The following is a 22792-nucleotide window of genomic DNA, read 5'->3' as shown; positions in this document are numbered from 1 at the left end:
ACTTGACATCGGAACGCGAAGCTCGTCGTCCCGTCTTTACGATCTGTCGGAAGTTCACTGGGCCGTGGCAATGCCAGAAAAGGTGGAAATGGCTAAAATATTGGACAACTGGACGGAAGCAAGGCGCGGCGAGTGAGTAGTTGGTGGTTTGGTATAGCCGCGACGTAATATTCGAGGGTACCGTCGAACTGTTATAGCAGCAGCGTCCCCATCGAGGAATCCACATGGCGGTTCTGGAGAAAGCGAAGATACGTGGTCGGCGTGCTGGCGTTCTTTGGCTTCTTCGTGTCGTACGTTCTTCGCGTGAATTTGAGCGTGGCCATCGTGAAGATGACCGCTAATCGCACTCTGACCGACGACAGCAGTGGCCAAGTCCGTCACACGAGCGTCGCCTTTCGAGCTTCGGCTCCGCGGGCACGCGGTCGGCACTGGCCATGCGTAAATTTGTTCGCGTCGTTCGGCAACAGGGAGCCGAGTTCGAGTGGGACTCGAGGCTGCGGGGCCTCGTGCTGAGCTCCTTCTTCTACGGCTACATGAGCACGCAACTCCTCGGCGGGTGGCTCGCATCCCGCGTCGGCGGCAAACGAGTCTTCGGATTCGGGATCGCCGTGACGGCCCTGTTCAGCGTGGTCAGCCCGCCGATAGCCAGATGCAGCGTGTACCTGTTCGTGGCCGTGCGCATCGTCGAGGGGATCTGCGAAGTATGGCAGCTCGTCGAGGTGGACACGTGGATGAACGCGCGGCTTTCTGCACGCAGGGCGTGACGTACCCGTGCATCCACGCGATCTGGGCCAACTGGGCCCCGCCACTGGAGCGCTCCAAGCTGGCCACGCTGGCGTTCTCGGGCAGCTTCGTGGGCACGGTGTTCGCGATGCCCGTCTGCGGGACGATGGCCGAGAGGCTCGGCTGGCCGAGCGTGTTTTACGGATCCGGGGCCGTCGGACTGCTCTGGTACGTGCTCTGGACGATCCTCGTCAGGGACCACCCGGACGATGATCCGCGCATCAGCCGTGCCGAGCTGGAATACATCAAGTACACGCTGGGATCCAGCAAGAACGAGGTACCGCGCGGTCAAGTCCGCGACCTGCAACGAACACGAATGGACGCCGCTTGTCTCGGCAGAGGGTGTCGCACCCGTGGACGGCGATGCTCCTGTCGCCGGCGGTCTGGGCGATCGTGGCGGCTCACTTCAGCGAGAACTGGGGCTTCTACACGATGCTCACGCAGCTGCCGACGTTCGTGAGCGGTAAGCAGCCGCCCGCCTCGGCGCTCGGTCCCGGTTCGCCGAGTACAGCGACCGGCCGGCCTCCGTTTTGCCTCTCGCAGACGTGCTCGACTTCGAACTCGAGAAGGCTGGACTGCTGTCGGCGCTGCCCTACCTCGTCATGGCGCTGGTTCTCCAGTTGTCCGGCCAGCTGGCGGACAACCTGCGCTCGCGCAACGTTTGCAGCACCACCCAAGTGCGCAAGATCTTCAATTGCGGGGCCTTCGTCTGCCAGACCATTTTTATGGCCTGTACTGCGTACACGCTCACGCCTGTCGCAGCAGTCACCTGCATCACGATAGCCGTCGGCCTCGGCGGCTTCGCTTGGTCCGGATTCAGGTACGTAGTCCCAGTTGGCTTGCTTCGACATCCAGACAAACACCCATTTCTCGACTTTTTCAACAGCGTTAATTATTTGGATATCGCCCCGAAGCACGCTAGCGTTATAATGGGCATTGGCCAGACGGTCGCTACGCTTCCTGGCATCCTGAGCCCGCTCATTACTGGTTACATCGTGCGGAATAAAGTAAGCCCTCGCTTTCCCTCACTTCGTCGCAAAGCTCGTCTTACTTTCCATTGGCCGTATCCTTTTAGACGCCAGAAGAATGGCAAAAGGTCTTTCTGATATCCAGCGCAGTTTACTTCATTGGGGCGCTGATATTTGGGATTTTCGCTTCTGGGGAAAAGCAACCATGGGCAGTCTCCGGCAACGAAGTTGATGGAAATCAAGAAGCGCAGATAATCAGTCTGCACTGCAGAAATGAACAAGACTAAACAATAATCATGTAAATAGCTTTATTTCTATTTATACTATTCAAAATTGTCTAAATTTTCTTTTTGTACCCCTCCTATTTATCAAGAAAAATAACATTTTCGTACAGCAATCTTACACATGTAAGTGCTGTCAGCGTAGAGTGGTAAAAAATTATGATTTTGGAGTAAATTTATTTAAAAATTTTTATTACGGCGCAAAAATACTTAAATTGAACGAAAAAAAAATGTTAATGGACTTGAAACTAATTGTACCATTGGAAAAAAAAATATTTTATAATTTGTATTCATCTGAAAAGCGGAGAAAAGACTGACAATCATCTGCTTAAAGATCTATTCTCTTGGCGAGAAAATGTTGCAGTTCCGGAGAAAAAACCACTCAAAGGTATACCTGGTAATCTACATTAAATGTAAAAACAAATATTTTAATTTGTACCCTCCTGTGATGATAACAAAATTCTTTGAGTGCCACTTAGAAGAATACTACTTACTTGCCATCATAGTTAAAGCATTGATTTAGTAATAGAAAATCGAAATAACTAGAAAAATCACATCACGACTAAGGCCCCGGTCACATAGACCCCGGTCCCATAGCTACGTATGAATGCGGACGGATACGGATCGAAACGACCCTGGCAGAAAAATGATTGATTTAAAAAAAATATATATACCATTAGCTTCGTCTTAATTTGTACCACCCGAAAATTCATTCTTTGGAATTTGTACCCCCCCAAAATTTTGAAAAAAAGCGAAAAAAACGATATTGCGGAAAACTCATACTCCTGGCAGAAAAATGATTGATATCATAAAAGAAAAAAATACCACTAGTTTCATTTTAATTTGTACCATCAGAAAAATGCTTTTTTAGAATTTCTACCCTCCCTAAAAATAGAGAAAAAAAAGATTTTCGTAGGGTAGATTAGCAATTCAAATTAACGTATTACTGCGCATGCGCGGCGGAAAATCTATCTTCCAGCAGAGAAATATGCGATTTGAAAAAATATATATATATGAATGCCTTCTTCTTAATTTGTACCATCTAAAAAATACATAAAACTAATTTGTACCTCTGTAGAATTTGAATAATACAATGTTTTTTGTGTAATTGTAATATTGATAAATTTTACAGGAAAATCTTTTATTTCTTAAGAAAAAAATATATTTCTAGCTCTACCGTAAATTTTACTAACAGAAAATAGTGTTATTGTAATTTTTACACCCTAAAATTTGATTAGACATGTTAATATACAAAGTCCTAAGTTAACATGTGTTCTTAAACTCCTCAAAAACAGCTGATTCTCGGATGATAGAGTAGAAAACTCTGATAGGAAAAATAATTATTTCTAAAAACAAAATACACCACCAGCCATGCTTAACCAATAACAGTCGAAAAATAGTTATTTTGGAATTTGAACCCATCGAAAATATTGAGGAAAAATTATTTTCGTAGTCTAATTCGACGATTCTAATTTCGTGTATTCCGCACTGCGGAAAATTTCTTTTCTCAGCGGAAAAATCGTGGAATTTTAATGTAAAAGATTATGAATGTCTTCTTCTTAATTTGTACCATCTACAAAATCCAAATAAATAATTTTTGGTCTGGTGGTACGTTCGGCGCTACAGTTTTAAACAACAGTTACTTTTGCTCACTACCGGTAGTGTTGGTACTAAATAATCAAACTAGATATTTTTAGTGATGTTACTAGAATTGCGCTTCGCGTCCATATCCGTCCGCATCCGTATGTACCTATGTGATAAAATGTCCGGGGCCTGTATGATAAAAAATCGCACTAAACTAAAGCAGGAAGAGGTTTATCTTTGCCTGCAGTGATTTTAAAACATCAAACGATATTTTCGTGCATTGTCGAGCCTCGTTTATTGATTGCTAGTTTCCAACTAGTTTCTTACTATTAAGCTTCCGTGAAAAGATAGATAAATATTGGGCTTAAAAAGTCTCAAAATTGTTTTATAGTCATTACCTTACTTTATACTTAATCAACAGTTGAACAACTCATAAACGTTTACATGATGGAGAGAATTAAAATTGACAACCTCAAGGTGAGACAATTTTATTGATTGACATTAGATATTTCATTTTATGAATGTGAAAATTTATATACATTTTATGCACAGCATGTCATTGTACAATACATTATAAATCTTGTTTCCTTTTTCTATCCTGTGTACGTCCTGTGTATGTCTGTGCATTTACTGGATAGTATTTTTAAATAATATTTAAAAACATTTTCAGGCAGCTATTTATTGGTCAGCAGTAAAATATCAACAAAATTTTTATGAACTTAGCAGTGATTGGAACAGTTATGGTCTTGATGAGCATATATATCTAAAAAAATATATCGGTTATGCCTTGTATGGTCCACCAAAAATTGATGTCGACTGTCGATATCTTATAAGTGATTATTATGCTTATGAAGAACAAGCTATGACTGTAATAGAGTCAATTTATGATCAAATTGTTAAGCATGGTACACAAATAACTAATAAAAAAGAGGTGCTATGTAGTGTATTGTACATTTGTATTTATGATGAAACATCATTGCGCTATTGTGATGAGTCCAAATTGAATGAACAAATAGTTATCCATCCAATTTTTAAAGTACAAAAATGTATAAAGAAAAATGGTATACTTACTTATGAAAATTGGTATGTTGACAATGAGGCACGATTTTATAAAAGTTGGAGACAATTTTTGCAAAATAATAATATGCCAACTAGTATGATGATAGTTCCAAAGGATGGATTTTATCAAGGAAATTTAAAAGAGACATGGTGTGAAACATCATGTCCTGTATGGGTTGAAATACATAATAATAATAAAAACAAAAAAATAATAAATGCTATTGACGCTGTAAGTACTCTTGCCAGTATTGGAACTGTTGGAATTGGAGTTGCTGCTATATTCAATCCTATAACTGCACCAATTGCCATAGCAGGTAATTTTTATGTTATTTTATATTATCTGTGTACTGAGACATGTATATAAAAATATTAAAACTGTATTTTTAGGTGCTGTTGGAGGAGTAATATCAGGAGTATGGGGAGGTAGTAGAGCAGTAAATGAATTAATAGATAGAAAGACTCATGGACAGTCTATCGATGTTAGGAATAAGCAAGCAATGCCAGCTTGGTTTGGAGCTGTAGGCAGTGCTCTGGGCCTAGCTGCTAGCGGTGGATCTGCTCTGCTTTCTAAAGCAATACGTACCGGAACTTCTATTAGTAAAGGTGCTCAAATCACCCATGATGTAATTATGATCAGCAATCTTTCTGTAAATTCCATTAGTTTTGGATATAACTCTATGCATCTAGTTCAACAGTATAAAGAAAACGGAGAAATATCCGTCAAAGATGTATTCTTCTGGACTGCTCATATTTTATTTATTTGCAACTCTGCTGTAAATATGAGATTTGCATCAAACATTATTAAATCAGACCAAAATCAAATTTTGAAGGATTTTGAAGAAAGTCTTCGTAGTAACAGACACAGAAGAGAATTCCGTCGTTTGGTGCGAAATACAGGAGCCAATATATCCGATGAAGTTTCTAGAAATGGACAAATAATCAAATCCTTAACGAAAATCAGCAATAAAGATGAATTTTTCGCAATTTTAGTTAAAAATCGTAAGCTCTTTGCTTCTACCAACACACAATTGTCATTTACCGATGGCCAGATCCAAATAAATGGTGTATCTCTCGTGAGTCCTTCCACCTTTACTTCAATGTCCAAGGAGAATATTGTAAGTTTGATAAAGCAAGCGACAAAAGGGGATCAATATACAAGCAAGCCTTCAACTTCTAATAATTCATTTGTATCGGCAAAGCCACTGATATCTAGACTGACTCTCGTTCGCGATTTTTGTATTGAAAATTCAGAGTACCTAAACGGATCTATACCAATCAGCGTTAATTTCGAAAACGATATAAAATTTATGACAGCGAAATCATTAATTACCAAATTGGTGATAGACACGATGAAATCTATTATCAGGACAATGAAAAATGATTCTTACACATATGAAGATATTATAAATAATTTGGTTGAAGATCTTTTAAATTTTGTTTGGGATGTGATAAAAATCAACTTTCGTCTTAATTATCCGCGTGCTTCTATGTTCTTGGAGGCGAACCAAGATTTATTCGTGAAAGTTGTACAAGAGACTAACCAGTATATCGTAACCAATACAAAAGAATGGATCCGTGCTTTTCATAACTGGAAGTCAGGTTCAAGCAAATTTGCCAAGGAAATGCAGGGTTCTAATTCCGAATCTAAGAATACGGATTCACAACTAATATACGAAGATATGATTATAGTAGATCCTTTAGAAGTTATGAATTTACCATGTGACATGTTAAAAATACTTATACAAGACGCGTTGAATTCGAATGGCTCTATGTTAAATGTAGTAAAACAATTGTCCATAGAAATGATTGAACTATGTAAAGCAGAATTGAGTGAGTTCTTTTTCAAATATCCAGGCCTCTTGGATTGCAATATAATTGATTTAACAAAATATTTACATGGTATACTAAACGATATACAAATTTTCGCGAAAAAAGATATTATATTTTATAAACTAGTCGTAATTTCCACGAATATGGTGCAAAAACTCGGAATGCCAAGTCATTTGAAAACGTTTACTTTTGTATTAGCGATGAAATTCTTGTGGATCGTAATTAACATCAATTTCCAACAAATTACACCACGATGCATCAGAATGTTCAATCCTAATAATGAGGGGTATTTGATTAAAATTATTATAGCAATGTATAGATGTGAATTAACTGAATCCGAAAAATATTTGCATGCCTTCCAGAAATACTTGGTATGTACACATAAGTAATAAACTATATATCATAAGTATCATGCATATAATTAGTATAATAAGATGTAATATCGTTTCACTATATTATTTTCATAATTCACTAAAGTAGTTGTCATTAAATGTTGTTATTATTACATGATATGATGCATGTGAGATATATCACAGCTCAATGTGAAATTTTATATAAAACTTTTATAAAAATTTTATATAAAACTTAATTATTAAATTTTATTAAATGAAGAAAATCGATGAGGTATACCTAGGATCTGTCTATTTTGTAATAGTATTTTTAAATAACATTTAAAAATTTATATAAATATATTTATATTAGTGATACTAAATTTACTTGTTCGAAGTGATTCTCAAAGATTTTTTCACAATTTTTCGAAGTATAGGTTAAAAAGTCGCAACTATCCAAAATTTGCACAACTACTTCTGCAAGGCAGACATATCAAATCTTCTACACTGTAATATGTCAACAATATTTTAATAAAATCTTCAATAATATCAAGAAACAAATGAGGAATTATTTCTTCGAAGTGCAAATTCGAAGTAATTATGTAACGATATATAAACTTATAGAATAATAAAGCCTTGACTTTTGTAAAGAATATCAGAATTTATTTGTGTAGAGTATAAAAATTTTAATAAAAACATTCAATAAGCTTATATTCTAATCTAAATTGATTTATTACTAATCGTGCAATAACTTAACTTATTTAGTTAACGTGGATCTTCGCCTCGGAATCGACCTTGCTTTCTTTGACAATGAGAGATGTCGAGGCTACCATATTACTCATAGAAATATTTTTTCCATTGTATTCGTTTACGTATTGAACTTGAACATCATCGCCTATCTCTGTAATCATTATAACAAGGTAAGATCAATGACTTGTTTTGACAAATTGTGCAATCGCAGCTATTTGTATATTTAGTACAATTAATCTTACTTATGAGTCATATAATACTAGCATTTCGATATATATATATATATATGTGTGTGTGTGTGTGTGTGTATAAATATGTATATATACTCATTATACCCGCTCATCACTGGTTACATCGTGCGGAATAAAGTAAGCCCTCGCTTTCCCTCACTTTCGTCGCGAAGCTTGTCTTACTTTCCATTGGCCGTATCCTTTTAGACGCCGGAAGAATGGCAAAAGGTCTTTCTGATATCCAGCGCAGTTTACTTCATTGGGGCCCTTATATTTGGGATTTTCGCTTCTGGGGAAAAGCAATCACGGGCAGTCTCCGGCTTCGAAGTTGATGGAAATCAAGAATCGCAGATAATCAGTCTGCAACGCAGAAATGAACAAGACTAAACATTTCAAAAAAACAAGCGTAACACCGACGGCTGTACTTTTTTATAAATTTATCGCAATCCATCAACTCGAAAGTTATAGAAATATAGTTTTAGTAAAAATAACGCGTAGAACAATCGCTTGAACTTTAAGTTATGTGACAGTAATGTAGCTTATTTATTTTATACAACAATAACGGTTCATTATTATTTGGCGATTCTAAAGTTAAACTCAACGAGCTTAAGTTTCTTATATAAATAGATGTTTCTTTTTTAAATAGATTTTTGTGCATTAGAGTAATAACTCCGTGAACAGATAATTCGAAGAAATAAACAGCCTATATTGAATTGGGAATCTCTGCAGCGGATGTCGGACAACGGACATAATCGCGGACGTGTATCGAGATTATTGGGGTGAAGAAATTAATCATTTGTTTCATTACACGTCCAGATCTTTCGTGATTGCGCATAATATAATGCGAGCAATGATAAAACGTATAAATCTGCTGTATTATCATTATTAGTGGAAAATAAATAATTAGATTATACGTTTTCACCACGGTATACACTTCTTTCCGACGACGTCCGATGTCTTCTTATTGATGTATATATTATACGAAACCTCCTTGAATGTTAGATCAATAGCAGGGTATTTTGACGCACATTACAAGAAATTTGAAATAAAACCTACGCTTCATTTTAAGGTTTTCTATATAACAGAACACATTGCGCACAGTTGCTGCGTCACTTGCCGTGTAGACGTGAGATGTAAACAATGATTTTTCTTTTTACTTAGGTTAGTCAGTTCTAATGGAAACGGTATGAAAATAATTGAGAATATAGAGTAACTTAATAAATATGTGAATATAAAAATACATTTTCTAATAAGATACTTCAGAGCTGAGCAAATTGATATGGTACGAAGTGCCAAGATTTTGTCATAAATAATCTGTGTTGTAGAATTAACGAGAAAAGATAACCTTCCTTTAGATTTACTTTGAATTATTCAGTTATATATTTATTTCTCATTCATTGTTTCGTACATTTTTATTGCTAATTGATTGAAAAACTAATTTTCATAGACATTTTTCCAATGGAAAAAACCAATAACACTAACCTTTATTAGTAAACTTCATTACTATTTTAGTAAGAAATGAGATATCTACAAATACAAATATCAGTTTAAACTAATCACATCAATTAATATTACTCTGAAACTAATAAATTTAATACAGTTAACATTCTATACAATAACTTAACTCAATAATGTTCTTATAGCACTTACACTTTTTTCAGATTATGAACGATAATAAAGAATAGAGAGAATTAGTTAATATATTGCAGTAACATGTATTGTTTATTAAGATCATTCTTTCAAATGATTTTACAAAGGTTGTCAAGAATAAAACTGAAACATGTCTGTATAGGATTTAGCATAATTTTCTTATTAGATTTTTTTGGAGTTTTCACTCACATGTTTGAATTATCATATGATGAAAAATTCAGTTATCCATATGAAGGTGATATTCATGAATTTGTTGTTGCTTTAAGACATAATAAGAAACCAAGTGTGCCTCCTATCAATATATACAATTATAGCTACATCCATGACATAAAAGACACATGTATAAGAAGAAGTTTTCATCCATTACGTTTAGTATTATTAGTTAAATCAGCCGTTGAAAATTTTAATAGAAGAATGGCAATTAGACATTCATGGGGATTTGAGAAAAGATTTTCTGATGTCTCTATAAAAACTGTTTTTCTGTTGGGTACTCATGAAAATGATGATGAACTACGAACAAGGATTAATACAGAAGCAGTCAAGTATCAGGATATTGTCCAAATTGATTATATTGATTCATACTTCAATAATACCATCAAAACTATGATGGGCTTTAATTGGGCAGTAAACTATTGCTCTAATTCTAAATTTTATATGTTTGTTGATGATGATATGTATGTATCTGTAAAAAATATTTTAAGATTTGTTAGAAATCCAACTTTGTATCCCGAGTACTTGACAGACTCTTTAAAATTTAGTGAGTGTCAATATTCTTTTTTAAAATTACATATGAGCCTTGTAAAAGTAACAAAATTTGTTCATTTGTTTATTTTTTTTACAGGAGATGTTGCACACTTGAAAGATAGGCCAAAAAGATCTGCTACATATAACTCTACAATACTCTACGACAATCAAGTAGATAAAGGTAGGATTCAGACAAACAATTTAAGTAATGAAATAAACAAATTAGATATAGGACATACCAAATTAAGGAACAAAATTGAAAAGAGTGCTAGAATGAAAACAAATAACAAAGAAAATTACAAAAATATAAAGAAGCGACAAGTATTTGATTTTGAATTGCCAGAAGATGTAAGACTGTTTGCTGGCTATGTATTTGTTTCAGCACCACATAGACACAGAACTTCAAAATGGTATATTTCATTGAAAGAATATCCATACCACATGTGGCCACCCTATGTAACTGCAGGAGCTTACATAGTGTCAAAAGAAGCTCTATTAGATCTTTACTATGCTAGTATATACACCAAACATTTCAAGTTTGATGATATATTTTTGGGGCTTGTTGCCAAGAAGGCTGATATAGAACCATTCCATTGCGGAGAATTCCATTTCTATAAAAAAGAATATACAAAATACAATTACAAGTATGTTATTAGTTCGCACGGTTATAGTGATCCAGGTGAACTATTACGAGTATGGAATGAACAAAAAGCAATGGGTAATGCATAATACGAAGAAGACTATAGAAGTAAATAAATATATGGTCCTCTGCATTCCAAAATGTTGAAGCTTATTTCTGAATCTTTCTTTTAGTATTATACAAAAAATCTAACTATGTATATTATGCAACTTAACAAGAAACATCCTGAATATAGAAACTCTAGCTTACAACATAAAAATGCAAGCTTTAAATTTTGAACTCAATTAATATGTGTAGTTCTATAATAACGAATTTTCCTACAAGTGCCATCAATGTCTACGTAGTTTAAAAAATTTATACATCAAATTAGCAGAAAATATTACACCTAAAATATTTTTCTATGTGGCAAATTCATGTTCATGTTTGCTAAGATAATCATTCTAGATATTATAAATGATATAGATTTGAAAATATTTTATTCTTCCTATAGTACATTTATTCAATGCTGTGACTAAATACTTTGCAATTTTTGGTAATAAAAATAATATGTAAAAATCCGAATTAGTTATTTTTAAATTATTTATTATTAGAACGAAACAACCGTTAATTTTATTCCCGTTATAATCGTTTGATTGGTTCAAATTTCTAATTGATGAATTCCGCCGGCGAATCATACAAAGGTTGACCAATGTAAACAGTACGTGTTATAGACATGAACACGTGGGCAAACTGTTACTTTGATATTAAATAAATCATTTGTTTCGTCGATTCAACGTTAAACATCCTTCATTATTCGATTTGTAAGTATGTAAACGAACTTGTGATACACTATAGAATATTTATTATAGATTGTTGATAAAAAGTATTACCATACAAAAAACAAACCAACGTTTAATAGCAAATAATGTCAGTCAAGGACATACAAGTCAATTATTTCCAACTAAATTATTCTTCGAAAAACAAACTTGTTGATAATTTATTAGCAAGAATATTTAAACATTCACCTTTTTCCTGCTATAACCTCCATTACCTATTTAAACAGTTCATAAAGTATAATACCTGATAATCGATTTTTGTAATTGTTTTTCATTGTACTGAAACGAATTTTTATTATAGTTAATTAATATTTAACGTAAAATTTGTTCCGTTCAGTATATATTATTTCAATATAACTGATTAACGTTTGTTGAAGCAAGTTAATTATTACTCAAAAAATACAAGAATCTTAAATATTATTTATAACTAGTCTGATTTTTATGAACTTTATATTAATGTAATTGTTTAATTCAGTCAATGTTATCTATTATGAACAAATTATCAATAAAATTAATTAATAGTGAATATTCTATCATTGAATATTTTAAATTATTTATAGAATGTCAACAATGGACAAAATAACTTCTTTGGTTTTGATGCCCAGAGAATCTGGGAAATTCATTGCTCAATCAGCATCAAACGTTTTTGTCAAAACTGAAGGAGTCAAAGAACTCGCGAGTGAGGTAAACTACTAATTATTTCAATATTACAAAAAAATAAACATTCAACGCAAATAAACACAAAAGTACCATCAAAATATTTATTTTTAGATATTAGAAAACTTAAAAAATGGCCGTATAAGCATCAAAAACTTTTCTCAACATTCTCTTCATCCATCGCCACATGATCGGAAGGTCTTTGATTGGCTATTAGTTTTAGATTCATTGAATTTTTGTTTCTGGAGTGACAAGGCATTGCTACCGAAAAAGTGGAAAGTCAATGGACAATCCGGTTACTTTGCATTGTGCGCTGCAATCAAAAGGGCAGTCGAGGTATGACCACGTTAATACTCATGTATGACAATGTTTTTCAATTAAATTTACTTTATAATATCAACAATAATTATTTAAAAAAAAAATTATTCATAGGAAGGAGTTCCAATAACTGATGCTGCATTTTTATCTAAAGTAACTGAAGAAGAAGTACGCCGTATTTTACGTCCAGATGAGGATAGCGCGGAAACTCCTTTAATGAAGAAAAGAGTCGAAAATTTAAACGAAATCGGACGAGTTCTGCTAGACAAATATAATGGTAAATATTACACACAAAATACTTGGAGTGACTTATATAATGCGTGATTTATATAATGTTCTGATGATGTTATATAATATTCTGATATTCCAGGTACATTTAAAGAATGCGTGAAAGCTTGCAACAACTCGGCAGAAAAATTGTTGAAGTTCATCGTTACCGATTTTCCATGTTTTCGCGATGAAGCTGTGTACAAAAATCAAAGAGGTATTTTTTTTCAATATTTTCGACTCAAAGAAAATGAAATAATTTACAAAATTAACGATTGTTTTTGTCTTCAAGTTTCTTTCTATAAGAGAGCACAAATTTTAATTGGAGATATCTGGGCTTGTTTCAATGGAAAAGATCTTGGAGAATTCAAAGATATTGATTATATTACAATGTTCCCTGACTATAGAGTACCGCAAGTACTTTTACATTACGGAACAATGGAATACAGTCACTCATTAATGGAAAAATTATTATCTGGTGAGTGCTAACCTGAAAACTTTGAAGCTGTTTAAGGTATGATTGAAATAACTTTCAAGTTTGAACTATATTCCATTTGTAGAAGATGAACTACCTCATGGCAGTGAGGAGGAAATAGAAATTAGAGGCTGTTCAATCGAAGCAGTGGAAAGAGTTGTCAAAGAAACTAGATATTTAATTGAAAATGATACAACTTCAGATTTACGTGGATTAGACTGCAATTCCATACTTGTTGATCACTTTCTATGGGACTACAGAAGAAAATATGCTAAAGAATTAGAGACAGTACCGTATCACAAAACGCGAACTATATTCTATTAAATTAATTAAAAGTTAAGAACATTTCCAAAGTATTAAATTTTTCGTCAATAAAAAATGCACATAACAATTGAGAAAAGTACTATCGATAAGAAGGTAATTGTGACGCATGTAATATTGTATTTTTGTATTTCTTATAAACAATAGTTTAAAAGTTATAAAATTTTTGTACATTCTTATAAAATTTTTATATATATTGATGACTAAAATAGAAAATAAGGAATAATTTTCTGAATTACAAAGTTGAACACAAATATATACGAAGTGCGTAACGTACAGAATTTGTCCATGCAGTAATGAGGACTTAGCCTATCTATGCTTTGTTATAGTGCATCGAAAGTTGTTAGTAAAAAATAGATTTACTTTTTTGCCTTGTCATACACCGAACTTAACGTGGTACTTAATGTGGAAAAATCAGTCTTGACATTATGCTGTACTCGAGTGACTACTTGTTGTACCGCTTATGGCATTGAATAGAGCGGCACTGTTGCGTTTAAAGCTTATAATATTCTCGTTAGGCCACACTGGTTCACCCAAAATAGACGATAGGTTCTGACAAAACTTTTGAAAATTCTCACGTAATGCTTCTTGATATTCGTGTTGGTCACAGCTAATTAATTTGCTGTTGATTTGAAGAGCTGTGTAACAAATTTTTACGAATTCTCTGCAAAGAAGTTAAAAAATTAGAAATCTCTCCAAAAGGCATGTAATAATCTTATTGAGTTAATTATATACTTGAAAACATCTTTCAGTTCTTGAACTAAATCATCGGGATACTGTGCAGAACTAGGAGGATTCAAAAAGGCATTAGCATAAGCCAGAGGACCTGCGTTTACGGTTACGCAAATACTGCCTTGAAGTTTTAATTGTAGCTTTTTAGCATCGCACGTACCACTAGTTATGGCAACGTCTTGTAATTCTTGTACTCTTTGTCTCATCTCGTCTAAAGCTACTTGTATTGGACTTAATTCTATTATCTTTTTATGAATTACTTGAATACGTTTTTTGGCATACGGAAACGAATATTCAGCTGCAATCAATTAAAAAATTAATATTGTTAACAAAAAATAATGCTAGAATTAAATAGTCCATAGCATCAATTAATACTTGTGACAATAGTTCGTCGTTTCCACTGATCTTCGGGTTTGCCTGTTGTTCTATTTCCATCCTGTGTGAATGGAGTTTCAAACATGAAACACGATATGTCATGATTACGCTCGAAATCGGTCAAACGATTTTCAAGTTCGACGTCGTCGAAATATGGCACAACGTATGTAACTTGAATGTAGGCGATTTTAGGATCCAAATCCGACATCTGAATGAATGTCGAGTCCATCATGATTTTTACATTCTCAGCTCCAAATTTTTTAGCGTATAAATTTCGCAGGCGTTCGGATATTTCCGGTAGCGTTGTCAATTTTGGCTCTTTATAAATATATTCAATACCGTGCTCTTGCTCAAAATATCCCTAATTTAACGAAAAGACAATAAATTCCAGCTGATTGACAATTTTAAAAACGAATACAATTTCATTCACGAATGAAAGACTTACCGAGCCGAAGAATGCTACTTTGTAATAACGACCAAGCAATCTTTTCCCATTTTTATTGACTTGAACCACTTTGTTATAAGCTTGCGTTAAATGCGAGTAACAGTTAGCAAGCGCTTGATAATTCCTCTTCTTTTCATAGATTGGTATTATCAAACGGTATAAATGCCCAAGTAATTCAAATCTTTCAGCTTTATCCAGAAGCTCAGCGCAAGATTCTAGTTGTTCTAACAGAACGTGATCGTTGTAATGAACATCCTGCACGCCAGCGTCGAGTTTCAATCCTTTTTCATCTCTCGGAATATTTTTGGAAATCTTTTCAAAAGCTTCTGCGCCCCAATCGTTCAGCTTATTCAATTTCAAGTATTCGGCCATCAAAGCGGCAATATGTAATTGACAGCAGGCAGCCTGAGTATTAAAGAGTACAACAATTTAGAAAATTATTATTTAAATAATTGAAAATAAATTAATAAATTGCTAAAAAATCAATAAATTAACTTACTTCAGAATAGTTTCCATCTCGCATGTGATTACGAGCCATAGTCTCTAACCATGTGTGTCTCAACTCCGGGGTGCTAGCATAGGAATTGGCTAAACTGTGTTTAAGATCAAGCAACATTTCTGGATCATTATTATGCTCTTTCATTTGTGCTGTAGCCATCAAAACTGTTCTAATTCTTTTATTTAAATCTTGAACTTCCAAAGGAAAGCTCGTCCCTTTCATAACTTTATCCGAACAAGCATAACTATTAATCAACGATAAAGACTCTTGGAATCTTAAATTATTCAATCCAACAATATTTCCTAACATTTGTGATACCGAAATCATCACCTGAAATAATGAATGTTTATTAAACTCATTATTTCAATACAAATGTGTACATAGTTAACTGTATATAAAATAATATTACTTGAAGATGTACTCTTGTCAATCCTTTTCTACTAGTAAATTCAAAATTACTACGCATGAGTAGGTAAAGCAAGGCGCATGATTCTTGTCTGATCGAACTAAGTTTACTGTTGCAGCATCTCAATAATTCATAACACAATCGTCCGCATAGTTTTCCATTGCCTACAACACAATTTTAACGTATAATGACAAATTGTCAATTAATTAAATATTAGGAAATAAGTGATGAAATTTTTATTACCTTGGAACAACGTTATAGAATAATTATTCAAGAAAGCTCGTAAAGCAGCGAAAACATGATGATATAAATTTTCTGACTGACCAAGTCGAAGAAATGTCAAATATATATTAATTATCTGATGCGTAATAGGATTACTGCTATTGGCCTCTACTAATAAATCCTATGAAAGTTCAGTTACAATTAAAAGGTTTGCCAATACAATTCATAAAAAATTAAGTCGAAAAATTTAGGGACCTTAAAATTCAAACAAAACAATCCTAAACAATCGAGTACAATAAGACCAATTTCTACAGACAAATTAGCTTGCGTTTTATAATAATGCTTTTCACTGTCATGTTCCAACAAATTTTCTCTAATAGCAGTCGTATTTTGAGGTTGCAATGTTCCAGTGGCAGGCGAATTATCGTTCGAAAAGTCAGGTGGAAACATTCTTGCGGGCAATGTCATGGATTTTGTAGTTTTTGGTTTGCCTATCTCTTGTACAATATTGGCTGATGATTGTCGTCTACCTTGATACTTGAAATGATGTAAGCTCAATCTGTATAACCAATGAAATTGTAGATACTTTTTATCAACATTCCTAGTAATTATAATAAATGAGAAAGTTACTCACTCTATTATCGATAAAAATTTCTGAATCTCAATGTCTGTACACTGTTGCCAGTATGAAATTATCTGTTTGTCGTCCAGATGTTTCACTACGAACATGAAGCATATCAGTAGATCTTGAACTTCCGAAGATTGGAATTTGTCACATCTCGGCGAAGTAGTAGATGCTCGGGAAAGGTTCACAGATCGCGAATGTTCTTTGTGCTCTTTCATCTCATCATTAAGTATCACCAAATCGCCATTTCCCATGTTATTTCCACGCATATTATTTATTTGAGTTACTGTCGATGTATTGGATAGATCAGACTCAATACTGCAAGAATGACTATCGACCATACCATGGCCGGCAATAGCGGCTAAGTAGGTAGAATCTCGAATACTGGTGGAATTTCTTATTGGAGATGATTCTATTTCACTTGGAACCAAACCCCTGCTATTGATCGTCATGAATATTTAATTTAATCGCTGTTTTGAAAATTTTATTTAAAATTATTAGTTACCTATGCGATAATTTTATTGGAGTACTAGATAAAGCGGAAATATTGTTTACACCGCTTAATCTACTATTAGATTTTGAGTTAATGTCTTGATATCCCATGTAGATCGATCCGCGAGTTCGTAAAGAAATTGCATCGGTCAAATCTTGTATTTCATTTTCAAACATGTTACTTACAGACTCTAAACGATCAAAATTTTCTAATAAAATGCTTATCCATGGTATGTATAACGATGCTATTCTGCTCATTCGTCCCTAAGAAATATATCATTTTCGTTGAAATATTTATGGGCTATAGAAAAAAGAAAAATAACGTACATTGATTTGATATCTGTCATCCAGCTCGTGTTTAGCCAATAAATCTCTCAAAATAGAAACTGCGACTTTACGTAACGGTACAGTTTCATCCAACGAAACTTTAACTTGCTGCAAAAGCAGCCCGACTAGAAAATGATATTTGCAGAAGTTTTCCGATAAGTAATAATCGTCGTTTACTGGTTCTGGAAAACCGACGTCGTACAATATTGTTAGGAGAATGTAAAAATAATTTTTTTAATTTTATCATATTTATACCTGATCTGGTTGGACTCATCAACTTTGTCATTGGTAAATTGAAAGAAATAAAATGTTCATGAGTACATATGATCTGAAGAAAATTAAATTTCAAATCACTGATAAGACGAGAACTTCCGGCAGCAAACTTATCAATGCAAGCACTGATGAGCTTGAAAGTCAAACCGCGATCCATAAAAGTAAGACAGCGCTGTAAAATAAATTATCAATAGTTTATATTATGAAAAAAAATTACTTTTCTTTCAATAAATCTTTTACTTTTAAAAATTGTGCTAAGCTTTTGTTAAGCGCATGAGATTCATGTGGTACTTCCTTGCATTTATTCGCCAAATGTGATGATGTTACTTGAACAAATAGCTCAACTTTCTCCTGATATTGTTTTGAGAATCGTTCACTTCGATGCATCTACGACAAATAATATGTCAATATAATCACAATTATATTTGCGTAAATTTTCTATTTGTATAAATTTACTTTTATTCTTCCTGAAAATAGAAGATACTGCGCCATACTCTTAACAATAATATCAAAAAATAAGCTCGAATGAACCATAAACTTATGCAATAAAACTAGATCCATATTATTTGGTAAAAATAATGTCGGCAAGAACTTGACAAGCTGTTCGTGAACAGTTAAAGTATTATTTGACTTGTTTGTCGGCGACAGGAAAACATACTGGAAACAAAATATTTCAATTAAATATTGTACTTTTGTATATTATAGTTTGAAATTTGTATATTTCACCTTAACGTAAGCGAGTAAAATTTCTTGACGCCCAGCTTCATGAATAAAATTAACAAGATGAATTAATAATCTAACGGCGCACTGACCTACTTCATCTGTTAAATTGCATGTGAGTAAAGTGAGTAATTGATTGAAAATAGTTGGTAAAAATGATATTGCTGTTGATAATTGTATAGCATGCGCCGATTTCAATATCTTGCAGCTTTCCGAGTCAGAAGGCACAGAAATCGGTATTGAATCCATGATTTTCTCAGCATGTGCAAAGAGATTATGTAAATGCAGATCTTTTGTGAAAACTGTAGAATGGATTTGAATAGTAACAGTGAAAATTGGCTTCTGAGAGTCTATCCATATTATATCAGGTCCGGCGTTCTGAAAATTATACGAAGACTTTGGTTGATTTTAGTTTTTTAGCTAAGTTACAGCAATAAAAAATTCTACTTACGCCTTTTCCTAGACCAAGAGGTTGAACTGACAAGTAGCCGTCTGGTAAATTGGTAGCTATCGGTAAAACTCTTTTACTTTCTTCGATCAAAGTGAGCCTATAAGTTTAACAATGTAAAAACTTATTTTATATGTACATAGAATCTTTAATCAATTCTTTGTTCTTACCTGCCCTTCGACAATAAAGGCAACCAAGCAAAGCCAAGACAGTTTTCAACACCATTCTCTTTTTTCTTGTTCAAGTTACAGCTTATATGGTAAAAAGTGAAGAGGAGGTGATGCTTGGTATGAAGTTTCAATGGTAATTTTATTTTTACTTCTTCATACCATGATGGAGTTGTATTATGATGTAAAACAGAACAACAAATTTTCGACACAAAAGAAGAAGCCCCAGGACGACCATAAATATACTGAAAGTAAGAAAACAATTTCTTACATTATAGCTTTATGCTATATTTGAAAAAAACAAAAGAAATCAGCTGTATAGCTTACTTTTAATGACTGTGTTTCCTGAATATCATTGTCCCTAATTTCAATACAACATGCAATGTTTCTTGCCCTATTGAACAGCTTTTGGGTATCAAACATGAGACTCTGGGGGTATACAAAGAGGTGATTTATGTAACTGGTAAATGGGTGAACATCCTTTTCAGATGAACTTTCAAATTCAGCTATTTCTAGCGTTAAATCAGACGTTGTTGGTTTTGGAAACGGTTTCACGGGTACTAAAGTTGTTGTTAAAGAATCTGTAATAATAGTTTTAGCTAATTATTTCGAACACACTTTTGATGGCATGGCAAAAAGTGTTTGAAGAAAACTTACTTTCAGGGTTTTGTATAATTGCTTCAATGTTTATTTTTATTGTTCCTGGTATTACAGTAAGTTTGTTCAATTTATCAGGCCTAAAATAAAGTTTAAAAATAAAGCAAACTCATTATGATAGTGCTTAATTTAAATATCTGTTCAAAAAGCTTGCCATACTTTCTATATTCTGAAAGCAACTTTAACAATTCCTCGTCTTTTATTTTGCTTCCTTCCTGACGATAAATAACTGAGAAATCTGATGTAGTATCTAACTCATTACTATATAGTCTAAATAATGGTCTAGTTGACCAAGCAAAAGGCATCTTGTAATTTCCCACTCTAAAAATATTCAATAATTGTAGCGCAATTTATGATTTGTATTAACTAACACATAAAAATACAATGAGACTTACCTTTGCGAATAAGCTTGAACTTGTTTACGTATTTTTATTCCTAAGGAAGGATCTTTTGTAGCTCGTACATAAGGTTCGCATGTTTGATTAATACTTCCTTGCAGAATCTTATCAATCCTTACCACAAGAAATATATCTGGATGTGGATTGCTTACATTAAATATAGCTTGTTTAGCACTGTTAAGCCAAGATATTGGAATGTTTTTTAATTCATCGGGAAATTCTGAATAATCATCTGATGAATTTTCCTCATGTTTTTTATTTTGTATAATAGTATTCAAAGATTCATGATTGATGTCAAAATAAAAATTTTCACTTAATTTTCTGTGATTTCTTGCATCGAAAATACTTAATGTTGCAAAGTAAGGTTCTACTTGGCATAGAGATTCTTTTTCATCAATGTGTGCTAGTAGTTTAAACTTGATACTTTCACACTTTATTAATATTCTTTGATTGAATTGTTCTTTGTATGGCTTAATATCATTATCTTGTAATAATGAGCTTTTATTACCGTGCTGTGTATGTAAATACATCTGAAAAATAAGTTTACGATTTTTCCTTCTTGCTAATGAAATACTGGTATCTGTTTCTTGAGAATATTTTATTAATTGTGGATTCATACTTTGCTCTAGTCCTTTCAAAGTGCCATAATTCTGCAAAAATTAATTGAAATATTATACAATGATAAATAAAAGATACTTAACAAATTTTATGACTCAGACAGTTGAAAACCTTACATAATTAGCCTGTGGCAAAGTAGATATATTATCGTTAGTTTTTTCTAGTAATGCTGCTTGTGTCTCTTCTTGTTGCTTGTAATGTTGTATAACAGTATTTAACTTCGTAATCCAATCTTGCAGTTCTTCTTCGTTTTCAGCACCCAATACATATGACTTATGAGGACCATTCATCTTTAATTCAAAACAATACTTTCCACGCTTCTGATTTCTTACAATTTCTGTACAAAAATCTAAGTTAGCAATTTTAACATCTGATTTTTTCTCATCTTTGCAAAATTCCAGAATATAAGTTCCATCAACTTGCTGTCTCAGATGACAAAAACGTTTTTTAAATGATTTTGAGCCAATGTTTGAAAACATAATACGATCACTAACTCCAACTTCAGGCCCTTTCATCAAATATCCTTCTTTTGTAATGCCATTTTTATGATTAATATCCTAAAAACATAACACATTCTTGTAATAATAAATTAAAAACATTATTTTTTTTATTATAAATACCATGTTATTTTTATTACCTCATCAACTTGATCAACTTCCACATCAATTTCATACACTTCATCCTTGGATTCATCTTTCAGTATTTTTCTGCTATTACTGAAAAAATAAAGTATCATAAATATCTTTATGAAATCCAAAAGTATAGTTTACTTACTAAGGTAGATCTAGGTATGACCCACTGTAAGCAGAGTACTTGTAATGGATTAAATTCCAGTCAGAAAAATAACTCTTTATACATTCTTTAGTGAATAGATTTGCATCTTCCAATTGACTTTTCGTTGGAGCAGTACAGATAGTTGTGCGATATTCTCTAGGTTGTTTAGCATTCTATCACAAAAATTACCTTATAGTTTGATATAATACTATTTTAAGCTTCCAATAGGTTTTTTCAATTATTTAACTTACCTTCACATCATCTATAGGATACAATAATAGTTCTCTTTGACTGTCGTTGTGCAATAGTGTTTTATTTTCTGTTACAAAACTTTCAAAGTCAATAGGATCGACTAAATGCAGTTTGCTCTAAAGTTTCGGAATAGAAAAACCTGATTATCAAAAGTAAATTTACATTTCCACTAAATAATAACAATTACCTGAACAGCACTTTCACGAACAACCTGGGAAACCGTTTCCCGCAGCTGCGCAGCCATCCCGGGTTTCCCTAAAGCTCGTGTGAATTTCCTCTCACTCATTTTCCCTTCGAGTGAAAAAATTCGTTTTTACCAAAATCTTAATAAACGGCGATATCTTAACAGCGTAAATTCTTTGCGTAGACGCATTATAGTCGTGATATCACATTTAAATTGGTGTTGTCACACACATCTCCACGACCATAATATCAATTTATCGAAGGCGACGCAGCTCACTCGTTGCTGCGCGAATCAAGTGGATACCAGTATCAATATATATAAACGGCAATTGATGTAAATCGACATTCTTCAATTAAAATGCACCGTGAACAAACCGCATCCACATATATATAGAATAGATATTACACTTGTTGTGACTACTTTTGAGTGACTGTGAGGAAGTTTGCTACGCTGTCTACAATGCGGCTTTCTATTTTT

The 22792-nt window shown here is 33.6% G+C and overlaps 4 protein-coding genes across 13 annotated transcripts; 3 read left to right on the top strand and 1 right to left on the bottom strand.

Annotated features, from left to right (window-relative positions):
• The first annotated feature begins 3 nt into the window (after positions 1-3).
• LOC131674030 (vesicular glutamate transporter 2.1-like) lies at positions 4-2182 on the top strand. Of its 4 annotated transcripts, none has more exons than XM_058952470.1 (8): positions 4-132; positions 201-290; positions 468-701; positions 758-1060; positions 1123-1246; positions 1327-1603; positions 1670-1790; positions 1859-2179. In XM_058952470.1, the coding sequence occupies exons 2-8, from the start codon at positions 225-227 to the stop codon at positions 2036-2038; spliced, it is 1305 nt and encodes a 434-aa protein (XP_058808453.1). In that variant the 5' UTR covers positions 4-132; positions 201-224; the 3' UTR covers positions 2039-2179. The 4 variants fall into 4 exon arrangements, with proteins under 4 accessions (XP_058808453.1, XP_058808452.1, XP_058808451.1 ...); XM_058952469.1 differs by having other exon boundaries at positions 52-132; positions 198-387; positions 1859-2182; XM_058952468.1 differs by having other exon boundaries at positions 52-132; positions 198-372.
• Positions 2183-3561: 1379 nt separating this feature from the next.
• On the top strand, positions 3562-6936 carry LOC131674033 (uncharacterized). Of its 3 annotated transcripts, none has more exons than XM_058952475.1 (4): positions 3562-4093; positions 4287-4699; positions 4772-4989; positions 5063-6936. In XM_058952475.1, the coding sequence occupies exons 1-4, from the start codon at positions 4061-4063 to the stop codon at positions 6892-6894; spliced, it is 2496 nt and encodes an 831-aa protein (XP_058808458.1). In that variant the 5' UTR covers positions 3562-4060; the 3' UTR covers positions 6895-6936. The 3 variants fall into 3 exon arrangements, with proteins under 3 accessions (XP_058808458.1, XP_058808459.1, XP_058808457.1); XM_058952476.1 differs by having other exon boundaries at positions 4287-4989; positions 5063-5298; positions 5363-5588; XM_058952474.1 differs by having other exon boundaries at positions 4287-4989.
• Positions 6937-8771: 1835 nt separating this feature from the next.
• On the top strand, positions 8772-13829 carry LOC131674035 (queuosine 5'-phosphate N-glycosylase/hydrolase). Of its 4 annotated transcripts, XM_058952479.1 has the most exons (7): positions 10952-11648; positions 12224-12347; positions 12435-12656; positions 12753-12915; positions 13009-13122; positions 13198-13383; positions 13466-13829. In XM_058952479.1, exons 2-7 carry the CDS (start codon positions 12225-12227, stop codon positions 13702-13704), a joined length of 1047 nt encoding a protein of 348 aa, XP_058808462.1. In that variant the 5' UTR covers positions 10952-11648; position 12224; the 3' UTR covers positions 13705-13829. The 4 variants fall into 4 exon arrangements, 1 of the variants encoding a protein (XP_058808462.1); XR_009302768.1 differs by lacking the exons at positions 12753-12915; positions 13009-13122; positions 13198-13383; positions 13466-13829 and adding an exon at positions 8772-8883 and having other exon boundaries at positions 8976-11648; positions 12435-12573; XR_009302770.1 differs by lacking the exons at positions 12753-12915; positions 13009-13122; positions 13198-13383; positions 13466-13829 and adding an exon at positions 8800-10221 and having other exon boundaries at positions 10306-11648; positions 12435-12573.
• Positions 13830-14113: 284 nt separating this feature from the next.
• LOC131674031 (dedicator of cytokinesis protein 9) lies at positions 14114-22736 on the bottom strand. Of its 2 annotated transcripts, none has more exons than XM_058952472.1 (26): positions 22319-22736; positions 22131-22247; positions 21880-22052; positions 21743-21821; positions 21222-21662; positions 20485-21137; positions 20249-20410; positions 20090-20169; positions 19760-20013; positions 19436-19677; positions 19269-19365; positions 18824-19195; positions 18554-18754; positions 18338-18484; positions 18080-18269; positions 17825-18006; positions 17511-17761; positions 17015-17443; positions 16636-16939; positions 16402-16561; positions 16162-16322; positions 15753-16082; positions 15254-15658; positions 14809-15169; positions 14437-14731; positions 14114-14365 (listed from the first exon to the last, which is right to left on the bottom strand). In XM_058952472.1, exons 1-26 carry the CDS (start codon positions 22415-22417, stop codon positions 14128-14130), a joined length of 6423 nt encoding a protein of 2140 aa, XP_058808455.1. In that variant the 5' UTR covers positions 22418-22736; the 3' UTR covers positions 14114-14127. The 2 variants fall into 2 exon arrangements, with proteins under 2 accessions (XP_058808455.1, XP_058808456.1); XM_058952473.1 differs by having other exon boundaries at positions 17015-17440.
• Positions 22737-22792: the final 56 nt, after the last annotated feature.

The sequence above is a fragment of the Phymastichus coffea genome, unplaced genomic scaffold (genome assembly GCF_024137745.1).
Source record: "Phymastichus coffea isolate CEN01 unplaced genomic scaffold, Cenicafe_Pcof_1.1 PCOF00209, whole genome shotgun sequence".
In the NCBI taxonomy this organism is placed as follows: Eukaryota; Metazoa; Arthropoda; class Insecta; order Hymenoptera; family Eulophidae; genus Phymastichus; species Phymastichus coffea.
This window is presented reverse-complemented; position numbering and strand designations above follow the sequence as displayed.